The following is a 15,326-nucleotide window of genomic DNA, read 5'->3' as shown; positions in this document are numbered from 1 at the left end:
GCGGGCAGACAGTTACCACAGAGGAAATTTCTTCTGCCTCAGCTACCGTAAAGTTCTCTGGATCCAGAAAATCAACATAAAATTGAAATGTCACCTGTTTCTCTGGTTATGAGAAGTGTACTCTGTATGGGACAGTAGATTCTTGGGTTGCATCTTAAGATGTCACAAATGATTGAATCCGAATCAGAATACTTTATTATTCCCTGAGGAAATTATGTAGTTAGTTGCTCCAGGACCGTAAGAAAGTAATCAAGTTAAAATACCAATATTAAATAATACAGTGGTGCTTGCATTTCATGAACGCTGTGGTCTGCAAACAATTTGGTTTACAACCAAAGATTTCGTGAAAAAAATGCATTGGTTCACGTACAAAATTTGGTTGACGAACAGATTCCTCGACCAGATTCCTTTTTTCATACTAGTGCAGCACCGGCGGGGCGCATGTCCCAGCATGCCCCATGTGCAATTGTAAATAGAAGGACCACAACAAGCAGCAAACCCAAATACAACCTTGTGTTTCCTGTCTGTGTAAGACGTCGAACTGCAAGATGCCCACATGGTGGAAGATTTACACACGCTAAATACACACAAGGTTTGGAACGGGTACACACAAGACACGGGCAAACACACGCGTGACAAAAGGGAAACACAACCATTAACATTAACAACAACAACAATACAAGGGTTAGGGACTGTTAATAAAGTGTGATTTCCCCGGCAAGCAAGTCTCCATGTCCTGTGATGCCTTGGTCCACCTGTCAGCACCCTATATCGTGTTTTTCTTTAAAATTTTTATTATAAAAAAAAATTTCAATGCTTTCTTTTGGGGGAAAAATGCCTTGGTTCACGTACAAATTGGTTCACGACCACTTTTCCCGGAACGGATTGTGTTTGTGAACTGCAGGCACCACTGTACGATATATTACAAATTACAAAACATTAGCTCTAATAATATAATAACTCAATATAAATATCTTAATATCTTCTGAAATGTAACATTTCTTCATATTTATGTCTGTTTTAGGCTAGGCAATATGGTACGTATCTTTATTTTTAGGCACAATAGTAATACACTATGTATTTGGTATTATCTATTAAGTTGGTTAAATATGTGGCTTTAGGTTATAACTAAATGTAAGATTTCCAAAAACTTATTAAAATGGTGTGATCTAGACAAAATGCGAATGCAGGGTTTTATTGTTCAGTATAGCTGTCCCTCCAGGATTTCACCATTCTGCAATCACGGAAATTAACGGAAAATCAAGCAAACTGCAATATTTGCATGTGCTTACAATTTTTCAAATTTACTATGACTTTCCTGCAAGAAAGCAACAGATTCCTTACATATGGACCATGATGCATCCTGTGACGCCATCACAGTGCACGTTCATGCACGTTGTTTGCCAGACTCCTCTGCCGGGATATGATGAGCACAACGAACACATCTCATTTACCGGAAAGTCGACCATTTTAAGTTGGGTTGAACCATTATGTAGAGCACAAATGGACGTAGTTCACATAAAATAAGCAGTGGGCACTTTGGAAATGGACGCAATACATTTTTCTCTCAATGTATTTTATTGCAGCAGAGATTAGAAGAAATCACGGCTGCACTTCCGTGGATGATAAACACTAAACAGCCATTAATAATACAGACACAGAGCTATGGCTCTAGGAAAATCACATTGACTGGAAGAGATATGGAACATGACCAGACCTGCAATATATTGCAATGTAATTATTTATGCAATGTAAAACTTACAAAGTCATTACATATGTCTCTTTCTTCACTGGAAGTAATAAAAAACTATATTAAAAAATCCTGAATTCACAATTTTTCCAATTCATGCAAATTTTCAGCAAATGCACAAAACTCTACAATTTACACTGCAACTTTTTTTTTTCTGTAAAATGAAACTTTTTGACCATAACTATCATAAAAACAAACTCGAGGAAATCCCGCAGGGACTGATATTGACATTTTTCCTCAAAATAAAGACAATCTGTGTTTGATTCAAATAAAGCTTGTGTAACAGCTCAATGGCTCTGCTCGCACTCTTAGAATTTTAGGGTTTCATACTCAACCTTTTACCAAGAATTTGGGCTTTTACTCTTGACAGTAGTTTTAAATTAGACAGGCATTAGTTCTGTGGTCAAAACAAGTTTCTATCAACTCCGACAACTGGCCAAAGTCAAGCCCTCTCTACCTCATAGGGATTTTGAGAGAGTGATCCATGCTTTTATTTCTGCTCTGCTCGACTACTTTAACTCCCTATATGCAGGCCTGCAGCACTCTGGTATTCGAGGCTACAGTTAGTCCAAAATGCGGCATCTCGGCTCCTTACGGGGACAAAAAAGCATGAGCATGTTACCCCAGTTTTGTCTGCTCTCCACTGGCTTCCTGTATCTTTTAGAACTGATTTTAAGATTTTATTGCTTGTTTTTAAGGCTTTAAATGTTGCCCCTTCTTATTTATCTGAGCTTTTAAGTATCCACACCCCAGTTAGGGCACTAAGGTCCTCCTAATCAGATGATTCTGAATGTTCCCAGGACAAGGCTCAAAAATAGAGGGGATCGGGCCTTTTCGGCTGTAGGACCTGTCCTGTGGAACCGCCTGCCCCAGAACATCAGCTCTATATGAAATTTAGAGGCTTTCAAGTCCTTACTTAAAATCCACCTATTTTCCTTGGCTTTTGGTTTGAGTTGAGCCCAGACATCTCAGTGTAGCATAATTGTACCTTATTTTATATTATTTTCATCTTATTTTAGTTTGTTTAATTGTCTCTATTGTTCCTTGTTTTATTGCTGGCTAACCTGTGAGGCACTTTGGTCAACTATAGTTGTTTTAAATGTGCTCTACAAATAAAGTTGAAGTAACAAGGAAGTGTTTCACTCCACTATGTCCACCAATACCCTAACTGGAAAGATCCACATTTTAAGGCATTAGCCTTCAATAAAATAAACAAATATTGCAAATTACAGTATTTTTAATCTGAGCGCTCTGGCATTGTTGTAAAACAAAGTGAACCAACTTGCAACGATCCCTCTCCTTTCCCCTCCATCAGCTTTTACATTAACTGTATGTTTTGATTTTATCTATGAATTCTGGGATTCTATAAAATATCACAACCGAAACTCCCATGTTTACAACCAAGGAAGAGTGCTATAGGTCTTTATTTAAAAATTGTGGCTCGTACCATTTTAACTCGCAATGAAAGTGTATCTAAAAATGGTACTGTCTCATTCTTTATCTCATTTGAAAATATATCGGTATCCCATTTGGTATGCTGCACAGCCAAACTATGCAACGAACGTATGACTATGTGAATGGTTTAATATGTTGATGGTGGTGATGATGATGATGATGATGATGATAATAAATAATGATTGTTACACATTTAGTCATTCAAAGGAAAAAAACACCTTTTCCAGCAAAATGTTTTGCAGCAAATTTTAGTTGTATTGAAATTTATTGATCAAGTAGCACAGCAGGAGGATAGTATGTGTGAAAGATGAATGCAGTGAGTAATGGCTGAACTGTTGGAGACGGGGAACTGAGAGCTGCTCTCAATGACTGACTCAGTGCCCGAGCTCCTGGTAACACACACACACACACACACACACTTTCTCTAGGGACTGTTGCAGACAGGATGTTGGAGTCTGTTTTTTTTTTTCAGGGGACCGAAGGGCTTGAGCTGTTGGGGGAGCCAAAAAATGTTGTGCTTTTATTGTATGAATAGTTGTTCACATTTTGTGTTTTACAGTGTAGTTAACAAGTTTGCGGTCTACCCCTGGTAAACTAGACTGTCGAAGAGGATATGCACAGCCAGGAGAAAGACATCAGACTGCTAACAAAGCAATTGCATGCAATTCCCTGGACTGACTGCTTAACTTGCAAGGAGTCCTGGAAACCTATGATTTACTTTAACTTTTGTGCATTTCCCGGAGATTAAGAAAGAGACCACGGAAGAAGGCAAGGAGGAACCTGTCCTGCGGAGGGACCGCGCCTCAGGCAACGTAGCCAGTCTGGTCCAACGCATGAGCACCTATGGCTTCCCTGCTGGCGGATTCCAGCCACACTCGCTTCCCAGGACCTTTGTGAAGAGTAAGCCATATCATGCCACAAGGGGGCGATGTGGTTCCAGGGTACAAAACGTGACGTACGCTTGATGAGTTTCTAGGTCGGGACGGTACTGGTTTTAAACACCAATTAACAATGCTCTCAGTGCTGTCAGATTGACTTGTAGTATAATGCGATTTTTTTTGTTTTTCAACACGGCGTTTGCTACACAGATGAGAACATGCACAAAAGCCTTAGCACTTACATCTCATTTCAAACCACAACCCCCTCCCCCACCAAAGGAAAGCATTACCATGGTAAAGCCATGCTTGCTGTTTTCTCATTAGATAAGGCCTTAACATGGCAGAGATGTGGCTTTGCTCGGTCTTGTGCAGCCAGGTCATCAGAAGACGCTGTCTTTCAGCCTGAATTGATCATATTTATGTTAGGCTGTTTGCTTACGGGAAGCTTCTATGCTGGGCAAATTGTACAGCATACGTGCTTCTTACTTTTATTCTCAGTCACACAGCAGGTATTTACTCATACAATTCAAGCAAAGAGAAACTAGGAAGTGGGAATTCAACCACAAGGCTGCCTCAGTGTTTAGTGTGCCAGGAAGGAGCCTCCATGAAGGGGTTAACACCCAGGCCCCCGGTGGCCGGCCGGCCGCTCACGTGCGTAGTGCCGATTTCACTTCTCCTGTCCTCGTCCCGCAGATTGGGGCCTGGAGTTAATGAGTAATGGGGGGGGGGATTGCACACCCCAGCATGTCACTCCGTGCTTGATGTTTAGGGTCTTGCGGCTGGGCCGATGGCTGCTTAGGTGCATCAGCTCGTCATCTCGATGCTGCACTAAAAACAGCCATTTTTAGTCGCATGCTTTGTCTTACTCTGATGGCTGCTGATTCTCATATACACACATGTATGTGTGTTTTTCTGTTTTTTTTTTTTTTCTTCTTTTCCTCCTGTGAATTATTCTACAGTTGTGAGCTGAGGACTTCCTGTAGATGAGCATAAGGCTAGAGCGTTGTCATGAACGCGATCGACAGCATCACAAGGCGCTTGTTTGTTGTAGCTCAGTTCTCCGCCTTCGTGGCAGCGTGCAGATCTGCTTGTTCGGGGGCGTGTCTCTGGTACGGGGAAAATGTTTCTGAAGCCAGCAAGTCCAAACCTTATTGTTTCAGGGCCAGGTCTGGGCATGTGCAATATTTTCTGAGAATGGGGGAGGGGGAAGGGGCTTCTTTGCAATGAATAACAGTGTTGTGCTAGTTGGGGATTCCTTGCCAGGTATGCTTACGTTTTCTGTTAGGTTCAGGTCACCAGTGCTACCTTACGCTGTGTTTTAATTGTAGTGTGGGTGCAGTCGAAAATACTATGCGTAGGTACTGTCGTCAGACCAGAGCAGATTTAGCAGAAATACTGGTCTGTTGTCACAGCTTAAATCCTTTCTTGGCCTCAGTGTCCTCTCTATGTTTTAGAACGTAAGAAGAGGCAGTGCAAGGTTTTGTTTGAGTACATTCCACAAAATGAAGATGAACTGGAGCTTAAGGTTGGAGACATTATCGACATCATTGAAGAGGTAAAAAGCCAGTGACCTTCTGAGTTGCCCATTTTCTGCTTTTTTTTTTTCTTTCCTTATTCCTACGTGTTGCGCAACCTAGTTCTATTTTAATAGTGACAGCTCAAGTGTCTGCTCAGCTGCCTTTATAAAGGTTCGACTATGTTATTCTCTAAACCATAGATTGACTGTGTGAGTTACATTAGTTCAGCGAAAACCCTCATTGTCTTTGTTGCATAGGTCGAGGAGGGCTGGTGGAGTGGAACGATGAATGGAAAATCTGGCCTCTTCCCATCAAACTTTGTGAAAGAAGTTGAAGTGACCGAAGACTCGGAGGCAAACCACTCAACAGATGAATCAGGTGAAGAAAGGAAAAACACCGAAGAAGCTTTCCTGTCTCCGTGAACGTGTGGTTGGAGTGTCCTGAGATGTCTTACCCCGCTGACGGCATGAGGAACTCTCATATTTACTCGCTGTTCTCCGCATTCCTACCAAATTTTATCGGCTATGTCTGTGCAAGTCCCTGCAAGAGCCATTCGGCTAAATCGCGCCCTGGGTTCTGTATCCGTGAGTTTCTAGGTCTTGGTCGTCTGTCTATGTGTGTTCACACGCTTGGTTTCTCGCAGACGGCGCGGCGAAGGACAGCACGGCTGCCCCCTCCACCACGCCAACCTCCCAGGGCACCGGCAACGGCGTCTCCGCGCAGCCGAAGAAGGTCCGGGGCGTCGGCTTCGGGGATATATTTCGTGAAGGTTCCGTGAAGCTGAAAGTTCGTCTGTCCAACTCGGACGCGGAAGAGAAGAAAGCAGAGAAAGTGAGTAAACTGCCATGTGCGCTGGAGGTTTGTAGCTGTGAACAAATTCACAGTGGCCGTCAGATTCATTTTTCAAATACTATATACCGCAAGGCCAGTACATGGCGTGTTGTTAGAAGTGTTCGCTGCATTATATTGAGCAGAGGAATAGCCCTTAAGGGCTCTGTGACAGATTTCACAACTTGAATTTACTCACAGCGCTTAAATGTCAAGTTTTAGTCCATATTTTCTTCGACCGAAAAGTGGTTTTACTAACATTTGGTTTGTGACAATGGCATGATAAAACAATTAGACATTAGTATTTCCATCTCTGCATACTAAACAATTTTGACTTTGAAGAGGTGTATTGTTAGACGCCCAGTTTTAATTGCACACCTCGTGTCGGTCTCTGATGTGTGTCAGAATAATTATAGGTGTAACAGACGTGTTAATAGGTTTCACAATCAACACTTTCTGAAAAAAGGTGTTGGATCATAGATTGTTGTTGGGGTGAAGCTTTCAAGCAGTTTGACTGTCTTAGTCCTGATGGAATGGAAAATGTAATAAAAACACGTATAATGGAGGCATGATGTAGAAATTTGGTATCTGGAATTGGCTCATAATGTGGTTTCTAAAATTAAGGCTGTCTGCCTGGCAGGATTTGGACATATTATTTTTAAAACACTTCATTGGCTGGTTTCTGTGGACTGAAAAGTAACGTGGGTTACACCTGGGTGAGGTCATGCCTGCAGTCTGACCAGTTTTTTCTTTCCCTCTTCCTTCATTATAGGCTTTTTTTTAAGGATCAAAAGCTAGTCTCATTTGTAGCTAACCCTTTAAAACCTCTCTTTCTTTCTCCCTTTTCACTGCAGCAACAAAAAGCCCATTCTCCAAGCTCATGTAGCTGGCTTCATGTGACATGTAGCCGGTCCATAAGTTTGTGGTGGTGTGCCATTTGTTCATGATTGCGGGACCCGTTCTTTTCACATGAAAGCTCAATGTCACCCAACCCATTCTTTCTGATACATGACTTGCATACTAACTGTTCTGGTCTTTGGACTGCTTACCAGTGGCCATACTGAGCTGTTTGTGTACCATGCATTAGTTCCACCTACATATCATGCATTGGCCTGGCAGTGTACTGTGCCAAATCATTTAAACCCATGTAACATTAACCTGTTTGGCAATTTTGTTACCTTCATTTCTGTATTTGTCCAGCTGAGTATTTTGAAGGTAAGCCCCGAGGAGAACTTTTCTCTGAGGTTCTTGGGCTTGAATCCCCCACATTTTTGTAAAAGTCATTACCCATAAACCAGCACTACACCTGCGTCATCTATGCTCCTCTTATTCTACCATCTCGTCTCCGCCGGTCGCCCACCTCCCACAGCCCAGTCACGCCAGTAAATCCATCATGTGGTTTTGCTTCATTTTAGCCACTGCCATCACTGCCATCTGCTGCAAAGCCTACACATTTGAACATGACAGACTCCGTTAAAGCAGATGGAGACAGCAAAATCAAAGGTAAGTACAGGCAAGACAGCGTGCTGCCTGTTTACTGACTTTAAGGTCCCCATGAGATTTTAAATGACACTTAAGCCACAGTCTGGTAAGATGTGTTAATGTTATGCACTGTGTGCTACTGGTTTTACAAAGGTGTGACATTTCTTTAGCACATAGACTAGGTCAATATCTTAGTTCACCCCTGATGTTCAACTTTTTTACAGCCATGATTCAAGGCAAACTTCACTGTCTGGTTTCATGACTGCGTCTGGACTCCCGAGTGCGTGTTTGCAAAAGGATTTACTCAGGCAGTAGGGCTTGCCAACTACTATGCATGCCATTGAATGACTTGGCACTAGGTGTGATCCTAGTTCAATTGTTGCCGCCTCAATGTGCCAGAATATCCTTGTCCTACCTGTATTTTGTAAGTGACGTCAATTGTGGAAATGGTAACGCACTGAAGATGGGCTTTCAAAGAGTGTTGAATACGAGTGCCTACCTTGAGGGAAATGCTGTTAACTTAGTTGTAGTAATGGACTGATATAACTGTTATCTGCAAGCCTTTAGAATCAGAATTGTTTGGTACTAGGTAGGGATGGGCAATAGGCCACATCACAAAATAGATCACTTTTTTTATTGCATACCAGATAAATTGAAATTATGCAAATTATCTTAACCATTTATAAAAGATGATTTGGGTTTTTAGCTCAAGGTCTAGTCACCAAGTTGAGTTCCACTGAGACGGATAACTGACAAAGTGACAGATGTAGACAGCACTAAGATGTGCATGCTGAAATTGCTTTGTTTTGCAGTGATCTGTTTGTGCTGTATTGCTGTTGTAGCCTCTGAATATGCAGGCATCGTGTGACAGATGATAGTCATCATAATAATGCTGTTAAGCGCTGCTGTATCACTATACATGCGATTAATTCTGAAACGCTTATCGTGGACACAAGTGCAACCGGTCATGATAAAATTGTCATATCTCCCGCCACGTGCTGGGTGTGTTAGGTGATGTCACTCTTCGAGTGTACCTGTGGGTCACAGAGTAAGGTGATTTATTTACTCTGATGATATTGGTGCAGCTGAAAACAGAATGTGATACCGTAGCATCCTCCTGTTGACATGAGCCCAGTGTAAATAGCTGTTGCTGAGTGTTTTCGTGAAGTAGGGTCCCATTTTCGACATCTTCAATACATTCGATAAAACTAACTTATTCTCTGCCCATAAGCAGCATTTTCTCCCACTTTGGCTGAATGAAGGAAATGAAACGTGACAGTGTGAGCACTTGGCTTGCTGGTATAAAAGCTAGTTTAGCTGATCTCTCATGGGGACCTGCTGTTGATGCCTATTTTTATCCATTTGTCCCAAGTGAAAGAGTACTGCAAGGTCACATTCCCCTTCGGTGCCACCAACGAGGATGAGCTGAATCTGAAGGAAGGCGACATCATCTGCATCCTCAGTAAGGTACGTTTAACCACCTCTCTTTCTTAGTCTTTCCGAAACCATATAATTTCTCTATGTCCGTCTTCGCTTATTCAGATTTCTCTGGCAGCAGCTGCTCTTCAGAACGATAGCTACCAAAGTAGATTGTAGTATTGCACAAAAGAGGACGTGTGAGCCAGTTAGTTTCTTGCTGGCCTAATGGTTCGAGTGCTTTGTTCTGAACGTAGATATTGCCTTTTATATGCTAAGCTTTTGAGTACATCGGTGGCAATCCCTGGCTTGTGCTCTGCGTTGGTGGCAGACATTGGGGTAGCGTGTTGCGCTGTGCTTACTGCCTGTCGTGTCTGGAGGTACCACATTCCTGAGCAGATGTTACTATTGGAGGGATAAGGGCGTAGGGGGGGTGGGTGACCCAATGGTGTTTTGCCAGTTGCTTTTTCTTACTTTTCATGCATAGAACTTGCATAGAACGTGCAGAACCCTAGTGACGGCTAACCAGTAAAAGCGTTTGTTGCTCCTTCTTTCTCTCGTATCTGAGCTTTGGGGAGAGTGTAAATCTTTAGGTTATATTTATTTTCGGTGTGCCTGAGGGAGGAGTTGCACCCACAGCATTCTGCAGCATGCAAATGACTGGGACTCATAGGTGTTTGTTTCTCTTGATCATTCGAACCTGTGCACTTGAATTTTTGTGCAATTGCTCAAAGCGGTGCGCCTAATAAAAGCTGTAGCTTCACAACAAGTTTATAAATGATTAAATGCAACCATCCAGTTAATTGCTTATTCTGGTTGGGAAATAAACTGATTTTGCCGAGTTGTGAAACATTAGAAAAGCATGTGCACCATCTAGTGGTTATAAATAGCAGCTGCTTGTATGCAGAAAATTACTAAAACAACCACTCATTTAACGACCTAGTTCAATTCCAATGACCAGATTAAGTGGAAATTATGAATGTCACTAAACTGTGACCGCAACTATGCTTAGGACTTCAGCCTTCCATTCAGTTTCTTCAGGAAGTGGACATTTTGTACATTCTACTTCAAAGATCTCTCTCTCACTCTCTGTCTCTCTCTCTCTGTCTCTCTGGTGTGCCTTGTCTGCCGTACAAAATTTGCCCAAAACGTGCGCATTGGTCGGAAGATGATTTTATTTTATTTTTTTTATCATCGTATTTGCAAACGGTCACTAGATGAGGTACTCTCCATACAAGGAGTAGTGTTGTTTATTTTTCACCCTTAAATGCAACCAAATGGCAAATGAGTCTTTCCTTTCAGGACACTGGAGAACCTGGCTGGTGGAAAGGCGAGATAAATGGCAAAGAGGGGGTCTTTCCTGACAACTTCGTGACTGTGATTTCGGACTCTGACAAAGAGGTGAGGTCACTATAGCCCTTGATATGGGAACTTTCCCAGACTAATATGTAGCTGATGTCATTTTAAGCTGCTTATATTACACAGTGTTATTACTTATGATATGTAATTACAAATTAAGGAATTACATTCCTGGTTTTCCTTTAACAGGGAGTGGTTTCCAAGGGGTCATTTAAATTGTCTTCTAAACAAGATTCTGAAGAGGTAAGTCTGTCTTCCGACAGCCTGTGGAAGGTCCTGCTTCAGAACTCCTGTTCACTAAGCAACACATGACTAGTGATTAGTTATTAGTCACAAGTTAGGTGAAGTCTTGTTTCCTGATGCATTTACATATTTAACTGAATGCATCAGTAATGAACCGCTTCATTTTCAACCAATGGGAAAAGTGGCCGCCCATGTGATTCCATCACTGTTACATTTCGTGGCTGGGCTGATGTGAGAGAGGCTGCCCCTAGAGGTGAAGCCAATCCAGTTTGTCGAATTTTCAGATCTGAATGGGAAAAACTATGGGTTTGGCATAACTATGAATATGAGAGAGTAGCACTGCTATGATAACTCTCAATCTGAAGCAGTATGAGCACCTGTTTTTTGCCCCCGATACCGACTAAGATGCGCACTTCCGAATAGTGCGGTGTAAGCCACTCGTTGCATTCCACTCTGCATACTATGTACTGCATCGAATGCTGTGACATCACGTTCGCTTGACTCCACCCCCTGACCTCTAGGCTCTTGACAGTAGATGCTGCAGCGCAGAGATGGAGAGCCTAGTGGAGTAGTCTGTCTATTCCGGCGTAGACTGATTGTGTCCCCTCTGGCCCTCCCAGTCCACAGAGACTAATGAGTGTCAGCAGAGATCAAACTCAGATCTCCGCAGTTAGGAAGACCTGGCTTTGCTAAAGTGTTCATTGAAGAGCAGTGCAGGCAGAATTTGCCAACCTTGGTTGAACTGGGCTATGTTTCCCCAAAGCATAGTTACTAACAGCGTTGTCAACGTGCATAGCTGGAATCATACAACAGGCCCCTTGAGTGAGGCCCTTAACCCCAGTTTCTTTTGAGAGTGGCTGACCCCGTTTTCTCAGCTGCATGCCACTTTGGATGCAAGCATCTGAGAAATTTTTTAACTTTTTTTTTTGTATCTTGGAATTTCTTAAACAAAAGAGCACACATTTCACTGCAGGACAGGTCTTCCCCAGACAATTGATGTAGATTTCCATTTTTTATATTTGTCAAAATATGTATTTAATAAGCTGTAGCTTGTCTCCGGAGTTACCCTGATTTATTCAGAATCTAACTTGCACCAGGCATTGCACTGATTCAGTGTTATTTTAAGTTTTAGCAAAAGTTTTCAGCATTGGTTGAGCAGTTTACCTTGTGAAGTCCATGCAGTTTGACGTCTTGTTTATTTTGAGATTCAGCTGCAAAACAGCTGACATTGCCAAGAGAATATTAGCTGTAGACTGATATTTGAGTTTTTTCCCTGGGGTGCCAATAGGTGTCAATGCACACTAGGCTTGGGAGGTCGAACTTCGTTGTGCAAATAAAATTCGAATTTTTAAATAATATTTGCATGATTGTTGCAGGAATCCATCTTTATTGAAGATTTGTGTAGGCTACTATTAGCTAAATGGCATTTGTCACGTAATGTAGAATGAGGGATCTGCCACTAGAGGCAGACTTCCTTGAATTAATTCAGCTACCCAGAATGGCTGAAACTAGTCAGCAAAAAACTAGTGAAATAATATATGAACCGTAAGAGGAATGCAGTGATATATAGTAACTCCTGAACACCTGAAAAGTGCTACTATTAGCTAAATTCAAAAACAGATCAGACAGATTCAACAATGTTAACATTAGACACAGTTCTAAAACAAAGGTAGCATTTTACTGCGCAATGTCATTTGTGTTAAGCTATTTCATGTATATTGGCATATGCTGGCTGTCTGGTGCCAATGATTTGGTATTTTAATTTCACTCCACAATTTCGACAGCTGTCGTTGCTGTTGCTGATTTCTGTAGACTTGCATGTACTGTGGGATCACGGGATGGTGAGCGACTGAGAATAAGATACTGGCTGTTGGCTGGCGTTCCTGTCCTCTGAATGGCTAAATAGTGTTCTGTTAATGTCCCCTCATCTTCCTCACTTATGACAGTACTAGGCTAACATTACAGGTTTCACTTTTTACGATCTGTTGCACACAATTGGGTTAGGCTACTGTGCAATGATAGGCTAGCCCTGCAGTTTAATTGTATATTTAATATTCTAATTTCTTTGAGCGTGTACAACTGTATATACTTTATTTGTTAGTGATGTCTCTACGGTGGATGGCATTTTAATTTTTCAGTATCTGGCACATGTAATATAAAGGGGTGAATTAGCATTGGATCCTACAGGAGCTCTCTGCCCCTTGTAGTACTAGCGTGAAACGCGTAACGCAGTTGAATGTGTGACTGGAAGGCAGCAATTTCCCCGCTGTGGGACTCATTCACTCACTTTTACCTTCGTCAGTTAAATGTTTTAAAAATTCAAAAACCTTTTAAAAAGGAGTTTCCCACAATCATTGCAATTCTATCAGATGTCTTTGTTTACTAGTTCTACCAGTCGATATTGAAATGGGTAACTGGTTTTGTGTGCTGGTGTGGCTGCTGTTGGAAAGCTTATTACCACTGAGGAATATAAAATACCGACTCCAGGGAGATACGGATACATTAAGATTCCTACATTGATAACTTTATAAGTTTTTTTTATTTTTTTCCCTCCTCTGCAGCTGTAGTCTGTATTTAAAGGATGGAAGCACAGGAAACTTATTAAAACATAAAATGTGTTGAAGACGTCTTCTGGGGTGGGGTGGGGGGGGGGGGCATGGAGTCACGGGGTGGGTGATTAACTGTCTGGTTAGTACTGATTAGCTCACATGAAAACTACTACTTTTAACAAGATTTTCCTGTAAATGGTTTGTGATTCAGGACTGTGTAGCCCCCACAATGGCATCGATCCAGGAAAAACACAAATAAGTGATTTAGAAAGTGAAAGTTTGTGGGTGTGTGAGTTTGTTTTTACTCCCTGGATTTCGAGGTGGTTGACTTTTTTTATATTTTATTATTTTGTTTAAAAGCTAACCTCAAGTATGGAAGAACTGTTTGAACAGGTAAAGACACTAACTGACTTAATCATATTAAGTGTTCTATTGGTTGCAGTGCTTTTTTCAATTATTAATCCAGTGTGGTGGTTTTTAGAGGAATAGATATGGTGCTTAATAAATTAGAGTTCTGCGCTACTGAAGAACTGACAGGGTACTTAAGTGTCATTGTGCTGCCACTGCTGCAGGCCTGGGTTATACCATGAGAGAAACTCGCCTTGCAGATGGTGTGTGGAAGTGCATTTTAAATATGGTTCTCCCAGCATCTGAAGACATTGCCAAGATTTCACTGCATTCCAGTAGCGCAGTAGCAGTTCACAGGAATAAAAAAAAATCACAGTTCGGTTCCCTTTCAGTGCCGGACCTAGAATTGGTGGAATTTAAGGACCTGTAGCATTCTTAAAGCCTCCTGATCATTGCATCCTTTCTAATCACTCTGAAATGTGCCTTGACTTCTGAAGCCTCACACAATGTCTGGGGGCTTTTAAAGCTCACCAAAGGCTCCAACCACAAAGTTCAGCTGATCCAACTTCAGATAACTGGAAGTAAAATGTGCTGCTGATATTTATTTCATCTTCTGCCTTTGACTCTTGCACGACTGAAGATCATTTCTTTTTTACGATTGTGAACACTGTGGTTTATCTCCATTTAGGGCTGTTTTTGTCGCCACTGTGCTAGGTTAGATAAGCTAGCAGTGCTGGTTGGATGTGTGCTTCTCTGGTGCTTAAAGCTTGGTGTGTGTGAGATAGAGTGAGTGAGTTTCAGGTTATAATCAAGTAATTTGTTCTTGCTCGCTGGTCTTTTGAAACAGTGTTTAGAGAGCTGAAGTTTATAAGACACAAATTTCTTTAATCACGTTTAGCCCCCTGTTGGTTGCAGTGCTTTTTCTATTCGTTAATCCTGCTGATTGAGCCTGGGGAGGAATAGATACCCTGGTTAATAATTGATTTGTGGTGTTTGTGCTAATGAGAGTCTTGTAACCGTGCAGGGTTTCTCTCACTCAATTTCAAATCTGTTTCTGTTCTTCAGATGACCAGAATGTCAAAGGTCATTAAATCATTATGTTCTCCTAACAAAGCATGAGCAACATGTTATTGTGTGATTTGTGCACTGTTTTGCTCTCCAATTCTGCTGTTTTAATCTTCCTTTCCTCCAGCTATGGTAAAGAATTTAAGCGGGTGCTGTTTTCTTTGATACACCAGCAGTAAGAAGTTTGTGATTGTACATAACCTGGAACCTTTTTCTGTGTAATGAGGGAATATGTTGGTTCCAGGTGTCTGTTGTATGGCACCCATCACAAGTGTCAAGAAGAGTGTTTGGAATGGTGTCAGTCTAAAGCAGGGGTCTCAAACTCCAGTCCTGGGGGTTGGAACCCTGCACAGTTTTTGGTTTACCCTCATTTAACACACCTGATTAAACTCCTTGTGCTAATTACCACACAACTCCTGAGCTGAATCATTTGTGG

At 41.7% G+C, this 15,326-nt stretch overlaps 1 protein-coding gene across 10 annotated transcripts in view; it reads left to right on the top strand.

The window, feature by feature from the left end:
* Window positions 1-15,326, top strand: part of cd2ap (CD2-associated protein) — a 41,943-nt gene that overhangs the window by 16,266 nt on the left and 10,351 nt on the right. For 7 of the 10 annotated variants that reach the window (XM_023831560.2, XM_023831564.2, XM_023831558.2 and 4 more), the window contains 8 exons: window positions 3,949-4,105; window positions 5,538-5,638; window positions 5,858-5,978; window positions 6,244-6,431; window positions 7,844-7,931; window positions 9,283-9,377; window positions 10,629-10,727; window positions 10,875-10,928. In XM_023831560.2, coding sequence (XP_023687328.1) covers window positions 3,949-4,105; window positions 5,538-5,638; window positions 5,858-5,978; window positions 6,244-6,431; window positions 7,844-7,931; window positions 9,283-9,377; window positions 10,629-10,727; window positions 10,875-10,928 — 903 coding nt within the window. Of the gene's footprint in view, window positions 1-3,948; window positions 4,106-5,070; window positions 5,347-5,537; window positions 5,639-5,857; window positions 5,979-6,243; window positions 6,432-7,843; window positions 7,932-9,282; window positions 9,378-10,628; window positions 10,728-10,874; window positions 10,929-15,326 lie in introns of those variants that run through there. The other 3 variants (XM_023831556.2, XM_023831562.2, XM_023831565.2) reach the window with 2 other exon arrangements.

Source organism: Paramormyrops kingsleyae, chromosome 19, assembly GCF_048594095.1.
Source record: "Paramormyrops kingsleyae isolate MSU_618 chromosome 19, PKINGS_0.4, whole genome shotgun sequence".
Classification (NCBI taxonomy): domain Eukaryota; kingdom Metazoa; phylum Chordata; class Actinopteri; order Osteoglossiformes; family Mormyridae; genus Paramormyrops; species Paramormyrops kingsleyae.
The sequence above is the reverse complement of the archived record's forward strand: the minus strand, read 5'-3'. Positions and strand labels throughout refer to the sequence as shown.